Consider the following 26,108-nt stretch of genomic DNA (forward strand, 5'->3'; position numbering starts at 1 on the left):
CTCACAAGTCTTATCTTGGTTACCCCCCCCAATCAGTCAGATATAATGCATGTTGGTCGAATAAAAAGGAATGATCGTGTTTCTGTTGCTTTAGTTCGACAGTGGATATGAATGGATGCTGTGCAGATATTGTTGACAGATCGTGCACTTTATTGCTTTCCTGGCATATGGGGGTGGAGGGGAAGGAGTCTAGCTAGGTAGATCCTTGTGCTGGGTGGACGATGAGGCGTTGGAGGTGGGCTGCTGGGCACACTTTTTTCCTAGCCCTGGACTCCGATGGGTGGGATTAGCTGAGTCGAAGGGTGTGCCTAGGTAGGTGGGCATGCGGTGCTCCCCGCCCCTCCCCCCCTCAGCCCGCATCCTGCTGCTGCTGGGAGATCGGATTGCATGATCGTAGGAGGTGAACAGGTTGGAGGGGGGGGAGCAGCTTGCAGCCCGGCAAAACTCCCCACCTGGCCCTCCCTCTGTAGAGGGAGAGGCCCGATGATGTCAGAGGAACCAGCCCCAAAAGCAAAAAAAAGAAAGCTCGGGCTCGAAAGCGGAAGAGAGAGAGAGAGAAAAGTTTTCGGCGGGTGTCGGGGCTGGCGGAGGGATCCCCATCCGGCGGTGCCCGGCGCGGAGCGGCATGTGGGACCCGGAGGAGTTCGCCCAGCACTGGCGCGCGGAGTTCCCGGGCGAGGAGGCTCCGGCCATGCGGCTGCTCTCCGTGCGGGACATGGAAGCGGAGCTGGAGCGGTGCAAGGGCAGCCTGCGGAGTCTGCAGCGAGAGCTGGCCGAGGAGAAGTTCAAAGTCGTCTATCTGCAGACCGTCCTGGCCCGGGAGAAGCGCTGCGGGGACGAAGCCGGGGATCCGGGAAAGGCAAGTACCGGGGTGTCGAAGGCTCCGGAAGAGACAGAGCGAGAGACTCCCGGGGATTGGGGGGTGGCGCTCACTGAAGCTCCTGGATGCCCCGGAACCCCAGATCTGCAGGAGAGCCAGAATGGGGAGCAGCAGAAAGCCCCAGATCCGCAGATTAAGGAGGAGAGAGACCCAGATCCGCAGGAAACAGACACTGGACTGCAGAGAGACCCAGAGCCTCAGGAGAGAGAGACGGGAGAGGAGAGAGTCCCAAACCCCCAGCTAGCAGAGACCGGGCAGCAGGGAGAACCAACCCCCCAGGCAACAAAGACCGGGCAGCAAGGAGACCCAGAGACCCAGATTAAGGAGTTCAGAGGCACAGATCTGCAGGAAACGGAGACCGAGCAGCAGAAAGACCCAAATCTGCAGGAGATCCAACAGTGTGTCCCAGATCCGCAGGAGACTACAACAGGGCAGCAGAAAGCCTCATGTACTCTGAAGACCCAAATTGGGCGCCAGGGAGCCTCACATCTGGAGAAGGCCCAGTCCAGGGAGCAGAGAGCCTCAGATTTGCAGGATACTGAGACCAAGAAGCAGAGAGACCCAGATCCACAGCAGGGAATTTCAAGTCTGCAGGAGACACAAAGTGGGGAGCAGAGAGATTTAGATCTACAGGAACATGGGGTGGGAGCACCTGAGGAGCAGGGGTCTCATGTACCATGCCCAGGAGACTCAGCAATGGCAGAGAGGCACCCAGCGCCCCCTGTGGAGAAGCTCCACCCTCACTATGTGAACCTAGAATTCCACCTGTCCAAGGGAGGTCCAGAGCCCTCTGGGGATGGCAGTGATCATGACTACGAAGATGTGGATGTGAATGAGCTCTCTGTGCAGGGGAAACCACTTATGCCCAGGCTGCCACAGCGCAGGGAGGAGCCTGGCAGATGGCAGCAGCGGGCAGGGAGCCCTCACAGATGGCTGCCAGTCCCTGGAGCCAGAGGCAAGCGGCACCGCAGCCGAGATCTGGACTCCGGTGGGGAGGAGAAAGAGGGTCGCTACTCCCCAGTGCTGCCTGAGGAGCCCCTCCAGGCCCGCTTCCAGTGGAGACTGAAACAGCTCTTGCACGTGCCCTTTAGGGACTCCTACAACCTGAACTCCCCTGGCGGCAGCTCCCCAGAGAGGTGCAGCGATGGCGACAACAGCTCAGATCAGGATGAGATCTCGTCATTAGGTGAGTCTCTATGTACCCCTAAGGGAGCTCTGCCCCTTCCTTTTGATCCTGGTGATCCTTTGGTTCCTTCCTCCTTTTCATTCGTCTCTCAGAGGGTGGTGGATACATGGAACACGCTACCGGAGGATGTGATAGGCATAAGCACGCTATAGGGCTTCAAGGAGGGTCTGGACAGGTACCTGGAGGACAAAGGGATTGAGGGGTACAGATAAGGGTAGAGGTAAGGTTAGAGGGATAGGATTAGAGGTAATTTGTAAAATTAGTCAGAGACCACTGTTCAGGCAGTGGGCCTGATGGGCCGCCGCGAGAGCGGACCGCTGGGCGAGATGGACCTCTGGTCTGCCTCAGCGGAGGCAACTTCTTATGTTCTTATGTTGTCGAGGGAATCGGATTCTGACAGTCTGTGATTGGTCAGGCCTGGGGACCCCAGTGCAATTTGTTAAGAAAGCAATGCTAGTACCCTACACCAGGGGTAGGCAATTCCGGTCCTCGAGAGCCGGAGCCAGGTCAGGTTTTCAGGATCTCCACAATGAATATGGACGAGATGGATTTGCACGCACTGCCTCCTTGAGATGCAAATCTATCTCATGCATATTTATTGTGGATATCCTGAAAACCTGACCTGGCTCTGGCTCTCGAGGACCGGAATTGCCTACCCCTGCCCTATACCTTTCCCAAAGAGGTGGAGAGATCAAAAAGTCTGGGAATGGATCCCTTTCTCTGAAGAACTTAAATTTTCAAAATAAAGGTACCAGGGCTGCTATAGAGGTGAAGAGCACATAATTTGCCCACTACCCTTGACTTTCCTCCCTCTCCATTTCTCTAGGCAAGGGGAAGGCGGGGGGGGGGGGTCAGGAGACTCTTATAAAGTACTTTACTTCACACTTTTTTCTTCAGTCAGGTTGGCTCTTAACTCTTCCTCACACAGTCATGTTATTGTAACTTCCTTTCATAACAAGTTAATTATGCTGCATTCCTGCCCAAGCTCTTTGGAAACTTCATTAGTTTTCAGGACCCCACCTTGCCTCCCCCTCTTTCCCTGCTATGCATAACCAGTACTTCGTCAGGTAGGATTGTATGCCAGAGAAATAGGCCCGATTAAGGTACCAAGGAAAGACTCTAGAGCATTCTTTATTCATACCTCTTCTATGCTGAAATGGTAGCTGTTGCTGCTGAATCCGAGAAATCTTTGATGAGTTCAGACATCTGGCTTCTGTTCAGAATTGCATTGCTTTAGTCTCTTTGGAAAGCAATGTCATTAGAAATGTTTTAATCAAAGTAGCAGGCGATGCATTAGGACATCATAGGGACGCAGCACTTGAGTAATGGGATAATGGAGATACTAGAAGAATATCATTAGTACCTGTAACTTTTCAGTTCCAAGGAATACAAAGGGTCATTATGGCGTTCTCTGTGGAAACCTTTGGTAGTAGTTGATCTGGCATTCCTTTAACAACTCGCCTTCAAATTTCAGAAATAATAAGATTAAGAAACGGGTGCTTTACCACTAGATAGTATGTGGTTCCTTTCTCCAAGTAACTCGCAAGGTTCATGACTTACTCTCAGTGTTGTACTGCTGAAATGGACTCAAAATGCTGGTCAGAATAGGTCTATAAGAAAATGGATAGTCATTTTGTTTACTGTAATTTCACTTTTTTGTTTGGGGGTGCCCAAGCTCCACCCCCAGCCCTTCCATACCCTTCCTTCCTCCTATGGCATCCAATATATCTCTCCTCCCCTCTCTTCCTTTCAACTCCTCCCCTCCTATGATATCAATCATTTTTCTCTTTCCTTACTCCCTTTCCCTCATTTTATCCAGCATCATTCTCCTTCCCTCCCTTTCAACCCCCCATGGTCTATGCCATCTCTCTCCTTCCCTTATGATCTCCAGCACTTCTCTCCTCTTCCTAATTCTGCATCTCTCCTTCCCTTTTCCCACCCCTGCCTGTAGTTTCTAGCATTCCACCTACTCCATAATCTGCAGCATCTCTCTCCTGTATTCCCTCTCTTCCTTCTATGGTCTCCAGCACCCCTCTCCTCTCCTCTCCTCTCCTCCCCTGCCCTCCCTCTTCTCTCTCTAGCATCTGTATCCTTACTTCCCCCTCTGCCTATGGTGTCCATAATTCAAATGCTGCCCCCCCCCCCCTATATTCTGCATTTCTCTTCCCTGATGTGTCCATGAAGTATTTATTTTCTTTCCATGCTCTCCTGGGGTGGCAGCTGTAAAAACTATGTTGGAGACAAGGCCACAGATGCTCAAGACTGGCTCCTGTCTTTTCCCCTGAACTTTCTGCTTTAGAGTGGACAGAAGCAGCTGGCAGCCTTAAGCATGCACAGATGCAAGGTAAGAGAAGAAATATGTGCTATATACTATGAGTGGAAATAACACGTGTATTAGCTTAATACATATTTCAAATCGAAAGCCTCAGTTACACCCCCTCCTCCGCTACATTAGTAGTTTAGCTGAAAGTTATTGGGTGATGAATCCTCACCGGCTTTCTTGATTCAAAATGCATTTAGCATATTATTTAGAAATAAGTACTGTAATATTAAATTTATAAACTTAGCTTATGCTTTCTTTAACCACGACCTGGGAGATATGGAGCCCAACATGTTTCACGAATGCTTTATCAAGGAACTCCCAGAGCCGCTACAGTCATCTGACTCTCCCTAGTGTTCTAACTGAGGCTTTCAATTTGAAATATGTATTAAGCTAATACAAGTGTTATTTCCACTCATAGTATATAGCACATATATCTTTGTGGATTTTACATCTAAGAGTAAAACGATTTAATAAAGTTGACCATCTTAATAAGAACAGAGGTAAGAGAAGCAAGGCATCATGGGTAGAGAGGAAGGGTAGCAAAATTTTGGGGGTGCTATGGCACCCGTGGTTCCCCCTATTCTGCGGTCTCTAACTGTTGCTAGTTTTAAAATGTGAAGGTTCACAGGGGCTGGTGAACTTATATAAAGCATGGTACTCTGTTCTAAGTTCCCTTTCCTTTAGATATTTATTTATTTAATTCCTTTTCAATCCCATTTTCCCTAAAGAGCTCAGAATGGGTTACAGGTTCAACATACATAATCGTACAGTTAACAGGTTACGATTTGCACTGGATTTGCCAAGTTTCAAGTTGATTAGTTACTTGATATACTGTCTATCCAAAGTATCTAAACTGTTTACAATAGAATTACACATAATTGGAAGAGGTATGACAGACTAAATTACACGTTTTGGTGGACAAATGTTTGTACCACATATAAATATGAAAAAATTAATGCAGAGTGTTTGGGGTTTAGCAGTACATTTACTAGAGTGTGGAGTCCATTGACTATATTTGTAACATCATAATAATTGTAATGTATTTATTTATTTTTATTTTTTTTTAAAGGTTGGTAGAATTCCTTACACATCCAGGGGAGGGAGGGGGGAGGGAAAGATATTTTGTTTATTAGAATACTTAATTTTAATATTATAATTACATAATTTGTCTTATTGTAGTAATTTGGTAAGGGGGGGAGAAAATGATTTTCTAAGTATAAATTGTATGTTTAATAATGCATTTTATGAAATATTTATGTTCAGATAATTGTATTGCATTGTCAAAGTTTAAAAATCAATAAAGATTTATAAAAAAAAAAAAAGAATCAATATGTATAAAAAAAAAATTAAAAATAGTTGTATTTAAAAATAGGGGATTGCACAGACGATCTGAAACTGACATGAAACAGGGGGTAATGGGGACATAATTACATCGAGATGAAAAAAAAAAAGGGAAGAAGGTAGTCGCAATAATTTCACTACAAGTTTACGATATAAGTTTTCATCCTAACTTGGACACATACTAGGGGTCTAATACTAACATAATAAAATACAGTTAACAGGTTACAATTTGCCATACAGTTATCTTTACCGGGCTCCTTTTACGAAGTCGCGTTAGCGGTTTAATAGCACGCGCTAATTTGCCGGCCACGCTAGCCGCTACCACCTCCTCTTGAGCAGGCGGTAATTTTTCGGCTAGCGTGGGGGTTAGCGCGCACTAAAAAGGTGCGTGCGATAAAGCCGCTAAGGCGGCTTCGTAAAAGGAGCCCACAGTGTTGACACAGGGCTCCTTTTACAAAGGTGCGCTAGCATGTAGAGCGCATGCACCGGATTAACGCGCACTATAGCGCGTGGTACCCAAAAAACTGCCACCTGCTCAAGAGGCGGCAGTAGCGGCTAGTGCACGTGGCATTTTAGCGCACGCTATTCCGCGCGTTAACCTTTTCCTATCATAATAAATTTTACGTTACGCTGGTTCCAATCGTAATTATTTTAGCAAAATTTTGTATTATTCACCGTTTATCATTTACGGCTATTGTCCAGTCATAAGTCTGTAAATTCAAATATTTTGTGTTCCTGACTCTTTATTAGTCCATACAGATCCATATCCACTATGGCAACGACATTTTTGGAATGTCCCGTCATCCGGGAAACACAATAGGAAAAGGTTAAGGCCCTAACACACCTTTGTAAAGGAGCCCTTAGACAGTTTCAGGTTGGATTTGCCATAGTTACAGTGCAAGATTTTGCAATACAAGTTTTCCTTATGTGACACATACCAGGTTCTGGTACCAATATACATTTCATGTTCAAACATTTTATTGAAAGAATAAAGCAAAAATACAAATATATTATACAGAAATATATTCCTTACAAATGATTTCACAAATGTTAAAATTCTAATCCATATAGTCTATAAAATTCTATAATTCCTCCAAACATTTTATATAATAATCTATAATCCCCCCTATCACCCCTTCCCTATCCCGGCCCTCCCCATTCCTTCATCCTTCCCTCTCCCCCACCCCCTCCTTCCAAATGTTTCATTTATTCCCCCCCCCCCCCTTTCCCATCCTATTTTCCTCCCCTCCATCCCATAATCAATTCCCCCTCCCTGGATGAAAGATGACAAAAATAAAGAAATAAAATAAAGATGTGGAATGTAATTTAGACAACCTAACTTCAGTGTAAATCATTGAGAATTAAACTTCTTGCTCTAGGTGTAAGATTTTGAATATAAGGATCCCAAACTTCCATAAAAAGACGAGTTCTTCTAGAAGATCGCCAAACCTCCCAAATTTCAAACAAAAGTAAATGATGCACCTGGTTCCTCCAATACCAAAAGCTTGGAGATTCTTTCTGTAACCAAAATTACATAATACATTTCTTCATAATCCATTGGTCGTGGGCAGGGGAGTTAGACGAAGAGGTATATTTTTCTTGCTTTCCTAAAGTTGAGGAGTCCTTCAAGGAATCTGATCTTCGGGGGCAGTCAATTCTATTGGCTCGGTATGATGTGGGAGTAGGAACATTGTTCGGCAGTTGAAGAGCATGACCAGAGAGCATTTTGAGGTGTATTTCATCTTGGGGGGGGGGGGGTGGAGGGACCTGTTTGGCATGTACAGAGGAAGCCTAGCTGTCACATAACCCGGCGCCATGTTGTGCAAGGATTTGAACGCTAGCATCAGGCCCTTGAAGACATAACGTGTAGCTGCAGGCAGCCAGTGATTCGACACTAGAGCCTGGGAGACAGGATCTCGGGCACAGAGATTTTTTTAGAAGCTTGATTGTCGCGTTTTGTAAATAAATGTGGGCACCATCCCCCTCATCAGCCCCCTCGGACAATAACTTAGATTCTCACTCCAGATGTTGACCCACTCCAGTAAGGGCCATTTTGCAATCTAACTTGGTCCCAAAACTAAAATGACATTACAGTCATAAGTGTTCCCGCTAAGCTGCGCTGGTGTGCGCTGGCGCACAAAATATTAGGTCGCAGCGCACAAGTTTCTCGTCACAGCGCAGGACCGGCAAGATTGACTCATTTGAACTTCTGCAAGATCAGCATCGGAAGCGTGCGCTGGGCCGGAGAGATCTTGGGGAGCCTCCGACAGTGGCTTTCTCCCCTCTCTGCAGCTCTCCTTTACTTCCCAGCGCAGCGATTCACGAAGGCAGCCTCGGGGCTTTTGCTGAGTCGCGGCTGCCTCTGATGATGCAACTTCCTCTTTCCTCAGAGGCGGCGCGACACAACAAAGGACCCGAGGCTGCCTTCATGAATCGCTGCGCTGGGAAGTAAGAAGAGCTGCTGGGAGGGGAGAAAACCACTATCAGTCTGGGAAGCTGCTGGGCAGGGGAAAAAAGGGACAGCTGCTACTGGAAAGGGAGAAGGAGAGATGCTTCTGGGAGGGGAGGAGGGAAAGGAATCTGGGAAGCTGCTGGGCCAGGAAAAAAAAGGGACAGCTGCTACTGGAGAGGGAGAAGGAGAAGGAGAGATGCATCTGGGAGGGGAGGAGGGAAAGGAATCTGGGAAGCTGCTGGGCCAGGAAAAAAAAGGACAGCTGCTACTGGAGAGGGAGAAGAAGGAGAGATGCTTCTGGGAGGGGAGGAGGGAAAGGAATCTGGGAAGCTGCTGGGCCAGGAAAAAAAAGGGACAGCTGCTACTGGAGAGGGAGAAGGAGAAGGAGAGATGCATCTGGGAGGGGAGGAGGGAAAGGAATCTGGGAAGCTGCTGGGCCAGGAAAAAAAAGGACAGCTGCTACTGGAGAGGGAGAAGAAGGAGAGATGCTTCTGGGAGGGGAGGAGGGAAAGGAATCTGGGAAGCTGCTGGGCAAGGAAAAAAAGGGACAGCTGCTACTGGATAAGGAGAAGAAGGAGAGATGCTTCTGGGAGGGGAGGAGGGAAAGGAATCTGGGAAGCTGCTGGGCAAGGAAAAAAAGGGACAGCTGCTACTGGATAAGGAGAAGAAGGAGAGATGCTTCTGGGAGGGGAGGAGGGAAAGGAATCTGGGAAGCTGCTGGGCTAGGAAAAAAAGGGACAGCTGCTACTGGAGAGGGAGAAGGAGACGGAGAGATGCTTCTGGGAGGGGAGGAGGGAAAGGAATCTGGGAAGCTGCTGGGCAAGGAAAAAAAAGGGACAGCTGCTACTGGAGAGGGAGACGGAGAGATGCTGCTGGGAGGGGAGGAAGGGAAGAGAGTTACTGCTGGACAGGAGGCTGGGAGAAAGAAAGAAAGGGGGCAGGCAGGGAAACAGAAGGAAAGAAGAGAAACAGAAAAAAAGAAAGAAAGGTCAGGGAGAGAGGAAGAAAAAGTTGGGGGAGGGAATGAGGTGTGGAGGAGAGAAAGCATACAGGCTGATAGAAGGGAAGAAAGATTGGATGCACAGTCAGAAGAAGAAAGTGCAACCAGAAATCACCAGACAAGGTAGGAAAAATGATTTTATTTTAAATTTAGCAAAGTGGAGGCAGTATTACCACAGTTTTCAAAGGAATTTGCCCAAATAACTTAATAGTTAACTGGGTAAATTCCCAGAGATGAAAACTTCCCTTCACTTACTATGCACAGTTCTGAATTTATATCTGCTGTCTATATTTTACAATATGGTCCCCTTTTACTAAACCGCAATAGTGGTTTTTAGCGCAGGGAGCCTATGAGCGTCAAGAGCAGTGCTGGGCATTCAGCGCAGCTCCCTGCGCTAAAAACTGCTATTGTGGTTTAATAAAAAGGATGGAGGGTATATTTGTCTATTTTTGTATGCTATAAAAACCAAATACAGAGAGAGACTGAGAGCTGTTGACGAAGAGCTACGTGTGTGTCTTTCTTCCATTCCAGCCAGAATATCAGCTTTGTGTTCAGCCAAACAGGCCCAGGTTTCGCACTGAATAAAGTATTTTATAATTTTTATAATTTTTATTTCATAATAAAGTAATTATAAAATACTTTCTTTGTGTTTATTTGATTCCTATTCAAGAGAATTACTTTATATATAGTCAATATAGGCAGAGAGTTAAATTTTTTAACATTTTCTAATGGTGGTGTGCCTCGTGATTTTTTTCATGAAACAAGTGTGCCTTTGCCCAAAAAAGGTTGAAAAACACTGGTCTAGAAATTGAAAGCATCAAACGTATTGTCTTCTGGACTGTTTTTAATTTACAGTTTACACATATGGATGTAACAGACATAACTACATTTGTTGTAAAACATTTATTAAGATATCATTTCATCCCTACAATTTCTGTGTTCTTAAAAATATTATTTAACGTTATTTAATTTAGCGTGTAGGCCTAAAATTCCTTTGAATACCTCGTCCTCATGTATCAGCAACTTTGACAACATATTTATTTGGCTCATAACTTGCTGGCGCCCGATATTTTTAGCTCACAGTGAAAAAAGTTTGCTCACAACACCCGCCCGCTTAGAGGGAACACTGTTGTTCCTCTTTATGCATTATTTCTCATAATCAAGGTCCAGATTCCATGCAGTCAGCGACTTATAAAGAATGAGAACATAAGTTAAACCATGCTGAGTCAGATCAAGATCTTCTGAGCCTAGCACTCTGTCTGGGTCAGAAGTACCCAGGAGATCCCAAAAGATAAATCCAGTTTTTCACTATTAACCATGGAGCCCCCAGGCAGAGGAAACACTGTTCTCGAAACAAAATCTTAACATTCCACCTTTGTGGCAGAAACTCAGCCTGATTTTACTCTCTCCTTTTCTTCCAAGCAAGGAAAATACATACTAATAAGGGGCTTCCCAAGCCTCTCTAAGAGACTCCACAGACAGTCAGGTTTTCAGAATATCCATAATGAATATCCAGTAGTAGATCAATTGTATGCAACTGTATCTCTTGCATAGTCACTGCAGGTATCCTGAAAACCTGACTGGCTGTGGGTTTCCGCGACAAGTTTGGAAAGTTTTGCACTTCAACAAGACACGGTAGCTGGTTGATTTTGCAAGGTCAATTCAAACTCAAAATGACGCTTTTTGTCATTTATAATTCAGGTCAGTACGTGGGTCCCTGTCTCAGAAGGCTTGTGGTCTAAATTGGTACCTGAGGTAATGGAGGGCAAAGTGGTTTTGCTCAACGTCACAGGGAACATCAGTGGGAGAAGTGAGACTTTAACTGGCTTCCCTGGTTCTCAGTCCACTGCAGTAAACACCACACCTCTAACATCACCTTGTAAATCCATCCCCAGAGTAATTTATGGCAACTTTAGTCTATTAGACGGATTCATAGAATTCATGTTTTGGCATAATGCTAGTCAAAGTTTAACTTCAGATAAGACTGTTAATTTATAACATTTTATTGAAGGAAATAATATAAATCAAAAGATTTCATTTCAAATAGATTCACAATTATAATATTTACGTACATATTTCTATCATTCCTTCAAAATATATTTCCATATGACCCAAATCTACCCCACCTCCCATCTCCCCTTCCCCCTACTTCCAGATAAGACTGTTAAATACTGCATCCTAAAGTATAGCAGTAGAAGTTTAATTAGAATTAATCATTTAATCCACAGTGCAAAAGATAGGAAAGAAAACATTGGATTATAAACAGAAAACAAAAATTAAGCCTAGAAATCCTTCTTGGATTCTAAGCGAAATAATTTTCCAACAGCATGAAGATTTTGATCAGTCTGCTTTTGAAGCATCTCAAAATGTTTGTTTCACACTTGGTTGCAACCCACTAAAGCAGGGGTGTCAAAGTTGGTCCTTGAGGGCCGCAATCCTGCCAGGTTTTCAGGATTTCCCCAATTAATATGCATGAGATCTATTTGCATGCACTGCTTTCATTGTATGCTAATAGATCTCATGCATATTCATTGGGGAAATCCTGAAAACCCAACTGGATTGCGGCCTTCGAGGACCGACTTTGACACCTGTGCAATAAAGTGTGAGAATAGGTGTGCTGTTTTCTTTTTAAAGGATATCACGCTAGACCAGGGGTCTCAAAGTCCCTCCTTGAGGGCCGCATTCCAGTCGGGTTTTCAGGATTTCCACAATGAATATGCATAAGATCTATGTGCATGCACTGCTTTCAATGCATATTCATTGGGGAAATCCTGAAAACCCGACTGGATTGTGGCCCTCAAGGAGGGACTTTGAGATCCCTGTGCTAGACCATGGGTAGGCAATTCCGGTCCTCGAGAGCTGGAGCCAGGACAGGTTTTCAGGATATCCACAATAAATATGCATGAGATAGATTTGCATCTCAAGGAGGCAGTGCATGCAAATCTATCTCATGCATATTCATTGTGGATATCCTGGCTCCGGCTCTCCAGGACCAGAATTGCTAGACAGTCAAATTCATTCTTGTTAGTCCTGCTAATTTCCCAGGTAAAAATCCTACTTAGTTTCCCATGCTGTTGACACTTGCTATACACTGAGCGTCTCTTCTCCCACTCATTTATAAGATCCTCCTACTCGGGTTGTAGGACAAGGTGGAGCAGACACTTCCCTTCCTCTTTCTGCCAGGTAAGCCCAGGCAAACCTGTCAGATCTCTCTAAACTACCTCTTCAGCTGATTAACACAGATAAAGTAAACAGCGATCAGGCCAGCTCAAGTCACCAGATACACCAAATAAAGACAAAAGGAGACATGAGAGGTGTCAGGTAGGATCAGAATAAAAAAGGTCCACCGAGTTCAGCAGGGGCCATGTGGAAGAACCTGCCAGGTCCTAATAGGAAAGTCCATTCCATGTTTCTCACAGAAGCCAGGAGTACAGACATCCAAATCTATTTAATTAATAATCACTGATAGAACTGTACCCTGGGAATCTATCCATATTTTTAAATTCAGCTACTCTACTAGTTTTGACCATATCTGCTGACATCAGGCCAAAGAAAAATCTCTCTTATATCAAGTATGTTTTAATCTGCTATTGGTTAGTTTCATGGGGTGAGCCCTAGAGTCCTAGTACTATGGTGTTTGAAAGTGTTAACTATCACCCTTTAACATGTTCTACATCCCCATTTTTCCTCCTCCCAGCTGCAAGAGCACTAACCTGTTAAGCCTCTTTGTATAATGGAGTCATTCCATCTTTGTAATCAAATTTGTTGCACATGTCTGCAGTAAAAATGCTGATATGAAGCTATCTCTCCTCCCCCTCTTTTCTTTACTGTTTGAGAGGATAGGCAGAACAGATAAATAAATGTACATTTTCTATATTACTTGGGCAGATTTCCCCTTTCAGATTAAATGTGGTTGCTCTTAGTTCACCTAAAACTTTTTGCTGACCTTTATTTCTTGGTATTCAAATGGACTAACTTAATTTATTTCTGGCTACACTTCAGAGCATAAGCATCACCATACCAGGACAGATCAAAGGTTTATCAAGCCCACTATCCTGCTTCCAACTGTAGCCAATCCGGGTCTCAAGTCCCTGACAAGATCCTAAAAGAGTAAAACAGATTTTATACTGCACATCCCAGGAATAAAGCAGTAGATTTTCCCAAGTCCCATCTTAATAACGGCTTATGGAATTTTCTTTTGGGAACTTACCCAAACCTTTATAAACCCTGCTAAGCTAACTGCTTTTACTACATTCTCTGGCAACAAATTCCAGAGTTTAAGTATATGTTGAGTGGAGAAATAGTTTATCCGATTTGTTTTAAATGTACTAACTAATAATTTCATCGCACGCCCTCTAGTCCTAGTATTTTCAAAGAGTAAACAAGCAATTCACATCTGTCTCTTCCACTCCACTCCGTATTTTATAGACCTCTATCATATCTCCCCTCAGCCATTTCTTCTCCAAGCGGAAGAGCCCTAGCCTCTTTATTTTAACTTTTCCTCATGGAAAGCTGTCCCATCCCCTTTATCATTTTTATCACTCTTCTCTGTACCTTTTCTAATTCTGTTTCAAATCAAAGCAAAATGATCCTTTCATATTCTGCTAGTATATAATCAAGATTTATAATCAATGTAGAATATTCCCTCCCGCAATGTTATAGTTTACACACTGCCTCACAGAACAAACAGATTTGACATGTCTTCTTCCTCTGTAAAGTCAGGCTGAACCAAGAGAATCATGAAACACTGTACACACAGAACATGCCAATACTACAACAGCAGGACCAGGACAGAAAATTAACCCCTTCTTTCTCTTTGAAAGAGACAGAGCTAATAGAAACAAGTGAGGAATGCAGGAGGAGCATGAGTCATGGAATTCTCTCCAACCTTTCCGCATACATTTGTGTCTTTCCATGTCCTTGTAGTCTATTTAGAATTAAGTCCAGAATTACACGAGAGGAAATGCAATTCTGGACTTAATTCTAAATGGACTACGAAGACAGGCGCAAGATGTAGAAGTGGAGGGGACGCTGGGAACCAGTGATCACAATATGATCCGCTTCGACATGGATTCAGGGGCGAAACGACAGCCACGGCACTGAACTTCTGAAAAGGGAATTACGAAGGGATGAGACTCATGGTGGGGAAGAAGATCAAGAAGAAGATAAGCACTGTAAAAACGCTAGAGCAAGCATGGTACCTTTTTAAGGACACGGTCACCGAGGCGCAAAATCTATATATACCATGTTTTCACAAAGGATCCAAGAGGAAAAAGAACAAGGAACCAGCGTGGCTCATGAGGTGAAGGAAGTGATCAGAGACTAGAAGACTTCATTTAAGGATTGGAAAAGGTCAAAAATGGATAAAAAATGGAAAAAGCACAAATAGCATCAACACAGGTGCCATAAAGCGGTAAAAGGGGCCAAAAGAGACTACGAGGAAAAAATAGCCAAGGAGGTAAAAAACTTCAAGCCTTTCTTTTGATATATTAAGGGGAAACGACCTGCAAAGGAAGTGGTGGGACCGTTGGATGATCATGGGATGAAGGGAGTGCTAAAGGAGGACAAAGCCATCGCCGATAAACTGAACATTTTTTGCATCTGTATTTACCAAAGAGGATATACACAACATACCAGAACCCGACAGGCTATACGCTGGAGGTGAAGACGGGAAACTGACAAGGTTGACGGTCAGTCTAGAAGAAGTATGAAGGCAGATTGATAGGCTTAAGAGCGACAAATCCCTGGGACTGGACAGCATCCATCCAAGGGGTTATTAAGGAACTGAAAGGGACTATAGCTGAACTGCTTCAACTAATAGTCAATCTGTCGATCAAATCGGGAAAGATTCCGGAAGACTGGAAGGTGGCAAATGTTACACCAATCTTCAAAAAAATGTTTGAGGGGAGATCTGGGAAACTACAGACCGGTGAGTCTGACCTCGGTACTAGGAAAGATGGTAGAGGCGCTGATAAAAGACCGCATCATTGATCACCTTGACGGACCCGATCTGATGAGGACCAGTCAGCACGGCTTCAGGAAAGGACGATCTTGCTTGACAAACTTGCTGCATTTCTTCGAGGGACAAGGGTGACCCGGTCGACATTATATATCTGGATTTTCAGAAGGCATTTGACAAGGTTCTGCATGAATGACTACTTTGGAAAATTAGGAGCCATGGAATAGAGGGTGAAATACTCACGTGGATTAAAAACTGGCTAGTGGATAGGAAACAGAGAGTGAGGGTAAATGGACAATACTCGGACTGGAAGAATGTCACCAATGAGGTGCCACAGGGCTCAGTGATTGGGCCCGTGCTCTTCAACATATTCATAAACGATCTGGAAATGGGTACGACGAGAGAGGTGATTAAATTTGCAGATGATACAAAATTATTCAGAGTAGTGAAGACGCAGGGGGGATTGTGAAGATCTGCAATGCGACATAACTACGCTCGAGAAATGGGCAGCGATATGGCAAATGAGGTTCAATGTGGATAAGTGTAAGGTAATGCATGTCGGTATCAAAAATACCATATACGGGGCGGTACTTGGAAAGACCCCCTAGGAAAGAGACTTGGGAGGGTCAACAAGTCAATGAAGCTATCTGTGCAATGTGCAGCGGTGGTGAAAAGGGCGAACAGAATGCTAGGAATGAATAAAAAGGGGATCACGAACAGATCGGAGAAGGTTATCATGCCGCTGTACTGGGCCATGGTACGCCCTCACCTGGAATACTACGTCCAGCACTGGTCACCATACATGAAGAAGGACACGGTACTACTTGAAAGGGTCCAGAGAAGAGCGACTAAAATGGTTAAGGAGTTGGAGGAGTTGCCGTACAGTGAGAGATTAGAGAAACTGGGCCTCTTCTCCCTTGAAAAGAGGAGACTGAGAGGGGACATGATCGAAACATTCAATATAATGAAGGGAATAGACTTAGTAGATAGACAAGTAGTTCACCCTCTCCAAGGTAGAGAGAACGAGAAGGCACTCTCTAAAGCTGAAAGGGGATAGATTTTGTACAAACGTAAGGAAGTTCTTCTTCACCCAGGGAATGGTAGAGAACTGGAATGCTCTTCTGGAGTCTGTTATAAGGGAAAACACCCTCCATGGATTCAAGACAAGGTTGGACAAGTTCCTGCTGAACCAGAACAAACGAAGGTAGGGCTGGTCTTGGTTAGGGAACTGATCTTTGACCTGGGGGCCGCCACGTGAGCGGACTGCTGGGTGCAATGGACCACTGGTCTGAACCAGCAGCAGCTGTTCTTATGTGCGTTTTTGTCTGTGTTGCTTTTTTCATCAAATGTGTTACCATGACAGTAATGAACATAAGAATAGCCATAGGGCCTGATTCTACAAAGTCCACATAAAGTTGGTGGCTGATATTGGAGCCTAATGGCATTTAATTCACAAAGAGGCGCCTAACTCGAAAACACATCCATAATATCTGCCCCTAAAAACACCCTCTTTTAGTATAAGCGCTTTGGGCTAGGTGCCCACTTTTAATAGAACTGAATTTTACCGAGTTAGGCGCCTAACTTTCAATTAAATCAATTAAACAAAAGAACATAATGTAAGAATAGCCTTACTGGGTCAGACTAATGGCCCATCTAGCCCAGTATCTCATTTTCACAGTGGCCAATCCCAAAAAGTAGCAACATTCCATGCTACCAATCCAGGGCAAGCAGTGGCTTCCCCAGTATACAATATGTCTCTATAGCACACTGTAGACTTTTACTCCAGGAACTTGTCCAAATCTTTTTTTAAAACCAGCTACATTACCACATCCTCTGGCAATGCATTCCAGAGCTTAACTATTCTCTGAGTGAAAAAAATATTTCCTCCAATTGGTTTTAAAATTATCTCCCCTGTAACTCCATCAAGATGTTCCCTAGTCTTTGTAATTTTTTATGGAGAAAAAAAAAAAAAAGATCCACTTGTACCTATTCTATACTACTCAGGATTTTGTAGGACTTCATTCCTATCTCCCCTCAGCCAGCTTTTTTCCATGCTGAAGAGCCCTAACCAGTGGCGTACCTAGGATGTGTGACATCCAGGGCCGATAATTTTTTAATCCCCCCCCCCCATATAAAAATATATTTTTAGTAATTTTTATTGTATTTTTATAGTCTGTCCTCCCAGAGAGCTCAGAATGGGTTACAGTTTAACATTCACAGTGTTACAATATAACATTACATAAGGTTACAACCTCTCCAACACCATGCCAGCTCTGTGGTGTAAACAAAATAAACAAAAAGCACTTTTCCTTTCTGTTAGATTCTAGCTCAAGCTTGCTGTTTAACACCAGCTCTGGCAGGAAACATTTCAAATCTGACATATTGTAATCACAAAATAGAAAATAAAATAATTTTTTCTACCTTTTGTTGTCTAGTCAAATTATCCAAATCACATTGGTCCCAGGTTCTTGTTTCTGTTTGTCTCCTGTTAACTCGCTTGCCAGGGTCTCCTACCCATTTGACATTTTCTTCTTTCTTCATGCTCACCATCCATCTTCCATCTCTGTACCTTCCCTTCCATTGCCATATACAACATTTCTGTTTCTTTCCCACTGTCTACCATCTCTCTTTCTTTCTCTCTCTTTTCCTGCTTTGTGCCCTGGGTCAAACCTCTTCCATGCAGCATCTCTCCCTTCCTCCCCTCCATTATCATGTGCAACATTTCTTTCTCTCTCTCCACCATCTCTCCCTGCCCTCCACCCTATGTCCTACATTTCTCCTCTCTTCTCCATGCATGTCTCCCTCCCTCTTAACCCATTCATACCTCTTTGTTGCATCTCATTTCCTCTCCTCCACCCAAAATCCAACAATTCTTCCTCTCTCCCCCCCATGTTTCAGCAGTTTTCCATCCCTCCCTCCCTCTTATCCCTCTGAAAAGCAGATTTCCATCCCTTTCTCCCTGTGTCTGCACCTGGGCCGGACTGCCCCTCTCTTGGTATGCCACTGGCCCTAACCTCTGTAGTCTCTTCCTCATACGAGAGGAGTTCCATCCCCTTTATTATCTTGGTCCCTCTTCTTTGAACCTTTTCTAGTTCACTATACTCTTTTTGAGATAAGGTGACCAGAATTGAATGCAACACTCAAGGTTGAGGTTGCACCATGGAGTGATACAGAGGCATAACAATCTTAGTCTTTTCTAACTAACCATCCCTTTTCTAATAATTCCTAGCATCTTGTTTGCTTTTATGGCTCTTTGTTCGTGACTTTGAGGTTAGCCCCAGTTACCAGAGATTTTTTTTACCTGCGATTCAATGCTTCTACCAACACTATAAATTGTAGCTTTTGGCATCAGCACTACATGAGTATAGATATGCACTTTGAAGACTCTGACAAAGGTCAGAATTGTCGAAGCACTGTCAGTGCCGAGTCTACCCGTTCACATTGTGCTGATTACCAATAAAGTGCGTTTTGAATAGTCCACTGCTGAGTGATCGTTGCTTTCGCTGAGGCCCATCCAGGCTCTTTCTTCAGTTGCTTTTTTGGCCACTGCCGCACATTTGGTGGGTGGTTTCATTGTATTGTCTACAATGACACCCAGATAATTTTCTTGGGCACCACCCCCCAAGGTGGACCCTGGCATCTGTTAATTATGACTAGGGTTACTCTTCCCAATGTGCATAACTTTGCATTTGTTCACATTAGCCAGTCTTCCAATTTCCTACGGTATGCCTGCAATTTTTCACAGTTTAGTATCATCTACAAATTTAAATCATCTCACGCATTGTTCCAATTTCCAGATCATGTATAAATAAATTAAATAACACCAGCCCCAGAATAGATTCCTGCGGCACTCCACTATGTACCCTCTATTGAGAGAAATGGCAATTTAAGCCTACTCTCTGTTTTCCGTCTGATAACTAATTCCTAATCCATAACTGAACATTGCTTCCTATCCCATGACTCTAATTTTCTCAGGAGCCTCTCATGAGGAACTTTGTCAAAAGCTTTCTGAAAATCTAGATACACTATGTAAACCAGCTCACCCTTATCCACATGTTTATTCACACCTTCAAAGAAGTCAAGCAAATTGGTGAGGCAAATTGGCTGAACCCATGCTGACTGTCCTATTAAATCACATTTGTCTACATGTTCTACAATTTTATTTTTTTTTATAATTGTTTCCACTATTTTGCCTGACACTGAAGTCCATGTTTCGACAATGTTGTCTTCCTCAGGGGTCCCTACAAGTCCTGCTATAAAAACACATAGATTAAACTAAAAACAGTAGTGAATTATAACTCTACGCGAATGAGGAATACAGTGGTACCTTGGTTTAGGAGCATAATTTGTTCCAGAAGCATGCTCGTAAACCAAAATACTTGTATATCAAAGCGAGTTTCCCCATAGGAACTAAGGGAAACCCGCTTGATACGTTCCCACCCACCCCCACCCCCCGAGGCCAGTGGCGCTGCTCTAACCACCCCCCCCCCCCCCGAGAACTGGCATTGCCTCCCCCCGAAGGCCGCCCCCGCGTAATCCGGCACCCCCCCTCCCGCTGCGAACTGAAATCCCCCAGATCCACCTGAACAGGCTTCTTACTTCCATCTGGCCACCGGCACCGGCATGTCCCATGCGTTGGTGCCGGTGCCCGAAGATCTGCCTTCTCTTCTTTGCTGGGCCTTGAGCATCTGCGCATGCTCAAGGCCTGCGAGTTCATGCTCTCTCCGAGATTGTCAGAGATCCTTGCAAAACCGGTGCTACTCGTAACCGAGGTACCACTGTACTCAGGAGCAGAAAAAGTATTCCTCATTCGCGCAGAGTTATAATTCACTACTGTTTTTAGTTTTAATCTACATGTTTTTATAGCAGGACTTGTAGGGACCCTGAGGAAGACAACATTGTCGAAACATGGACCATGTTGGGTCCATATCTTCCAACAGTTTGGGTCCTAGATATATTTTATGTGGATTGTGAACTTGTATATTTTTAAATAAAGCCTGCATCTTGAACATCACCATCTCCACAGAGTTTTTGTTCCCGCTGGATTTGCATTTTCAGTGGAATTAAGGGTCAATCTCTTTGCTTGTACGCCCATTTTAAATTACATTAAATTGGAAATTGCACAGAACTGTGGATGGAGTGGTCTGTAAATGTTTTAAACAATTAAATATAGATCTGAATTACTAAGAAGTAGTGATGAGGGGTGGCAGAAGAAGGAGGGGCAAAGCATGTGGAGAATGCTTCATGGAATTATTTCCAACTCCTCTGCAATTTGTGTATGTGTCTGACTGTCTGTGATTGAATATGTGCATACATGTATGTCTGATGTTTTTATCTGTACATTTGTCTTTTTCCCTCTGTGTTTGTCTGTATTTGTGCTGGCTTTGTTTGTATCTATGACCAGGAGAGGAAAGGGTGGTCAGTTGAGGGACTCCCTTCAATGGACCCCCTTTATTTGGTGGACATAGGCGGTTTCCTTCAAGATAAGTCCCAGTGGTTGAATTTGTAAGCTTGATGACTGTTACTGATTTTCATTTTTGACCCACAGCGGACTGTTCTTGAAAATGATTTCACATTATTTAATGTTTTTGATTCTTAAATGCTTGTTATGCACTTGGCACTTTGGGTACTATTTAGTTTACGCTTACATCATAGCGGTTTAGCGCGTGTAATACCGCACGCTAAACCCCTGGCCACGCTAGCCACCTCTTCTTGAGCAGGCGATAGTTTTTAGGCTAGCGCGGGGGGTTAGCGCATGATGAATAGTCACGCGCACTGAAGCCACTAATGCGGCTTCGTAAAAGGAGTCCTCAATGTCTCTTTTCCATTCTTTTTCCCCCATGCCAAAATTTTGTCCTATTTCATTAAGTTTTGGAAAGTAATTTTGTCCCCAGACACATATTTGACACCTTATGTATAACTTTTTCCTACACTCCACTGGGTTGGAAAGAATAACATGAAAGAGATTTTCCTATTATGAAGATCATTGGCAAGTCTTCACCTGTGGTATTGTATTCAGTTCTGGAAGCTTTGGAGACATGTAAAAATGCAGCCAGGGAAGAGCTATCGAAATGATGCATCCCTAGGTTTGTGAGATCAGACATATGGACCCTAAAGGAAAGGACATAAAGAATCCCTTTCAGGCATTTAAATATCTTTAAGTCCATACAAAAAAGAAAAAGAAACTTTTCTTCAGTGGATGAGAAGTACTAGAAAAATAAGTCATAAAATAATGCTCCAAGTGAGAAAAAATCAGGTGCCATAACAGGAAATATTTTTCATAGAATGGATGGTAGACACATGGGAAGTCATTCCAGCATTAGATTGTAAGCTCTTCTGAGCAGGGACTGTCTATTATGTTTTGATTGTACAGCGCTGCATACAGTTTTTTTTAGCACTATAGAAATTATAAGTAGTAGTAATGGGGGTGGATGTTAAACCCCATTAAAGATTTTGAGAAGACTGGGATAAGTCCAGAGACCTTCATAGCTTTTTAGACTATTACAAAGTCTTGTGGTTAAAGGTAAGATTGGAGGAGTAGTGGATGTGAAGTAAACAGGGGGATTAGTACAAAGAAGGTCAACCCTAGGTAAGGAAAAATAACCTGTGAGCAGTCATGTGGTATGGGAAGAGGCTGAGATTTATCCCAGCAGTGTGGGCAGGGACAGTTGAGCATACTGGATAGGCTGGTTGGCCTTTTTCTGCTAACATTTATTGTGTTACATATTTGCTTTATAGCTTTTGTGCAGCTGTTAACAGATATAAAAGAGTTTTAATTGATCAGATCCTGCCAAGTACATCAGAGGCACCTTGCTTTCATTTTAAGGCAAAATAACTCATAATCGCACCCTTTCTATAAGGATTACTTAAAGCTCTTTGTTCCCAAGACTTTAAGCATTGCAATGTGATTGGATGGAAGGAATGATGTCACAGTCACCACTGGTAGCTCAGCTGTCACTGTGGTCATCAACATTACATGAAAATTCACTCCCAGTGTTAGAATGTGACTAACACTTTTGTAAGTAAAATTCCATCCTTTCATGGCATACAAAGAAACCACAGTGAATGTCCCTTGGGTGTGGAGTTTATTTTTAGTGCTTAGGGTCAGCAGAGAAGTTTCCTGAAGTCATCTGTGACTTACTGCGATTTTATGAAAAGTCCTTCGCCAGCGATAACCATAATGAATCTTTCTGGTTGCATTGGCAGTGAACATCCTCGATCCACCACACAATAACAGAGACAAGGATTTGTAGATCACTGTGCCTGTTAATCTTGATAAAACATTTTTGTAGTCTTTTGCTGTGCCCCATAATCCCTTCATTGATTCTACTTTAAGGGATTTCTTCCCATCTATAGCATATGATTTGTGCTTGGTTAATTCTCCTTTAGGCTTCGTTTCAATGCAGACTCTCCTTCCTGATCTGACAGGTGTCCTATTTCAATATCATTCCATGAACTATAAATGCAGCCCATCTGCTAATAGAAATGTGCATCAATCAGTACTTACCTGTTGCTCTTGGTCTTGGGTTGTCTCATCATTAGTCCTACACTGAGCCTAAATATATCTGGACTATTACTTTAGCGCCCAGACTTATAAAGACATTCCAAAACATGACTATAATAATATTAATTTTAATTTTTTACATACCGCCTAACCAAAAATGGTTCTAGATCAGTGGTCTCAAACTCAAACCCTTTGCAGGGCCACATTTTGGATTTGTAGGTACTTGGAGGGCCTCGGAAAAAATAGTTAATGTCTTATTAAAGAGTTTGAGACCACTGAGTTAAAGGGAACGGTTAATCTGCTGGCTGGGTTGGAGGGCAGAGGGGAGAACAGGACAATCAAGCCATTGTGACATCACTGATGAGGTTGGCTCTTATTGGTGGAATGAGGCATTATGACATCACAAGCTCAGCTCTGCTTCCCAAAGACAAACAGGATGTCATGGTTACATTTAAGCCAGTGGTCTCCAACTCAAACCCTTTGCAGGGCCACATTTGTAGGTAGTTGGAGGGCCGCAGAAAAAATAGTTAATATCTTATTAAAGAAATGACAATTTTGCATGAGGTAAAACTCTTTATAGTTTATAAAACTTTCCTTTAACAGTTAAAAGGAAAGATATATAAACTATAAAGAGTTTTACCTTATGCAAAATTGTCATTTCTTTTAATGAGACATTAACTATTTTTTCTGTGGCCCTCCAAGTACTCTATTTTTTCTGCAGCCCTGCATTTAAAGTTTAATATCTTTTCTTTCTCAAAACTGACACATTTCAATCACTATATTGAAAATAAAATCATTTTACCTACTTTTGTTGGCTGGTGACTTTATTTTTCTGTGCTTTTAACTATGGGCTCCTTTTATCGTGGCACGCTAACTCCCGCGGCAAGCCTAAAAACTAACGCCTCGTCAATGGAGGCGTTAGCGACTAGTGCGGCATGCGGTTGAATGCGCGGTATTCCGTGCATTAACCGCCTACCACATCTTGATAAAAGGAGCCCTATGTTTCCAGGGCCTTCTTGTCCTTTGACTGTTTTTCTCTCTGTCTTCATTTTCTGCCTTGCATCCATCTTTTAAAATAGAACAAAACACAAAAAAAAAACCCCTCTCATCAATACTGGGCAAGTTTCTCAAATAGTATCTTCATATAACATTTAAAGGCTTTTAGATATTTAAATGTGCTCATAAGCTCTTCAGCAAGGCGCCACAGCAGCGGTACAATGTCGCTGGAAAGGTGCTTGAATTTTAATCATAACACATTGGATGGAGCAAGGATTCTTGCTTCTACTGGAGTGGCAAATGTTATGGCTCTACAAAAGTTATTTAACAGTAGACCACTTATCTGAAAAGGTCAGTTCACGGCTCCAACACAGTCTGTGTTTCGCTACGCTACATCAGGAAGCCGGAAGGATGAGCTTTTTATATTGATTTTATTTACAGTGTGCAGTGCCTGAGTCCTTTGGTCTACACACTTGATGTTGAAAAAAGACGCCCTGTGATTGGATCAAGTGTGTAGACCTTTCTTCTTTTCCCCTGGTCTGGCATCTATCTCCTTCCCTCCCCCCATGCCCTGGCATCTCTCCCTCCCCCTCCATGGTCTGGTATCTCCTTTCCTTTCCTCCCTCCCATGAACTTGGCATCTCTTGTTCCTCTCCTCTCCCTTGTCTTCCTTCTCCTTCCTTCCCTCTCTTTCCCCAATTGGGTGCAGCAGCAACAGAAGCAGCATTTCCCTTCCCCCTTTCCTGTTCAGCAGAAGCATTTCTCTTCCCCTTTCCCTCCCTCTCCCTTTCCCTGTGCAGCAGCAGCAGCATTTCCTTTCCCCCTTTTCTGTGCAGCAGAGGCATTTCTCTTCCCCCTTCCCTCCCTCTCCCTTTCATTGTGCAGCAGCAGCAGCAGCATTTCCCCAGGGTCCCCCTTTCCTATGCAGCAGAAGCATTTCTCTTTCCCCTCCCCTTCCATTCCCTTCCTTGAGCAGCAGCGTGTTTGGCCGGCTCCCTTGCTCAGTCGATCGTTCCATTCAAAGCCGCGGTTGGCGGCTTCTTGCGAGATCCGCGCCTATGTCAGAAGCCTTTCTGATGTTGTGACGTCAGAGAGGCTTGTGATGCAGGAGTGGATAGCGCTAGGAGCCGCCATCCGCGGCTTTGAACGGAACAATCGACTGAGCAAGGGAGCCGGCCAGACACGCTGCTGCTCCACAAGGAAGGGAAGGGGGAAGAGAAATGCTGGTGTGGATGGTGCGAGGAGCCGCTGCTGGCCGCAGCTTTGACCGGAACAATCAACTGCAGCAAGGGAGTAGTTGATCATCGTGTCCAGACCTTGGGCCGCAAAATAGCACCTGGAGGGTTGCGAGTTTGAGACCGCTGTTCTAGATGGTTTACAACAAATAAGCACTAGTCATACAGTGAAGAGTACTATTTAAAAGGAAAGTACAATTCTAAACAATGTACCATAAATAAGAACTAATCCTACACAATTGAAAAGAATAGTTCTGAGCAGTTTACAACAAATAAGAACTGAACATACAGTAAAAATGCAATTTAAAATGTAATACATTACATAACAGAAGCATAAAATTATTAAATGAGAAAATTAGTTAGGATACAAATTTTTCAAATAGTTGGGTCTTAAATAATTTTCTAAAATCAAGATAAGAAGAGGATCCTAACATATTTTTTACCGAACCAACCATTCAATTTGGCAGCTTGAAAAAAGAGAGTTCTCTCAAGAAATCTTTTGTAACAACATAATTTAACTGAAGGAAATGTAAACAAACAGACTCTGCGTGTAACCTTATTTGGGTGATTAAAGAAAAATTGGAGACAAGGTAGGTGACAAGCCAAAAATTGATTTGTAACAGATACAAGCAAACTTAAACATAACTCTGGCCTCAATCGGCAGCCAGTGAAGTTTCAAATAATATGGTGTAATATGCTCCCATTTCTTCAATCCAAAGATCAATCAAATTGCGGTGTTTTGAACCACTCAATTTTCTTAAAATTTTCTTAAAAGCCCCCAAATAGATAACATTACAATAATCAAGAATACTTAAAACGGATGACTGCACTAAAAGACAGAATGAAGCTTCATCAAAGTATTTCTTAATAGTGCGAAGTTTTCCAGAGCGCAGCAAAGCATTTCTTCAATAATAGATCAGTATGATGTTCAAAAGTGAGATGTTTATCTATAGTCACTCCCAATATTTATATAGACTGTTCTATAGCATAGTCGAGGCCATTCAAGTGTAGCGATGTTTCATTAATCTTATCATTGGGAGGTTGCAAGAAAAAATGTAGTTTTTTCTGGATTTAGGGTATCGCAAGCACATTTTTATTGTGCGCTAACCCCTGCGCTAGCCAAAAAAAAAACTACCGCCAGCTCAAGAGGAGGTGGTAGCGGCTAGCGCGGTCGGCAAATTAGTGCACGCTATTACACGCGTTAAACTGCCAACGCGGCTTCATAAAAGGAG

General features: G+C 43.5%; 1 protein-coding gene across 2 annotated transcripts in view; it reads left to right on the top strand.

The window, feature by feature from the left end:
• The first annotated feature begins 423 nt into the window (after window positions 1-423).
• The window catches only part of ABR (ABR activator of RhoGEF and GTPase), a 298,588-nt gene continuing 272,903 nt past the window's right edge, over window positions 424-26,108 (top strand). The window contains exons 1-2 of one of the 2 annotated variants that reach the window (XM_033921708.1): window positions 424-1,142; window positions 1,182-2,066. In XM_033921708.1, the coding sequence (XP_033777599.1) occupies window positions 626-1,142; window positions 1,182-2,066 (1,402 nt within the window). In that variant the 5' untranslated portion in view covers window positions 424-625. Of the gene's footprint in view, window positions 2,067-26,108 lie in introns of both variants that reach the window. The other variant, XM_033921707.1, reaches the window with a different exon arrangement.

The sequence above is a fragment of the Geotrypetes seraphini genome, chromosome 15 (assembly GCF_902459505.1).
Source record: "Geotrypetes seraphini chromosome 15, aGeoSer1.1, whole genome shotgun sequence".
NCBI lineage: Eukaryota > Metazoa > Chordata > Amphibia > Gymnophiona > Dermophiidae > Geotrypetes > Geotrypetes seraphini.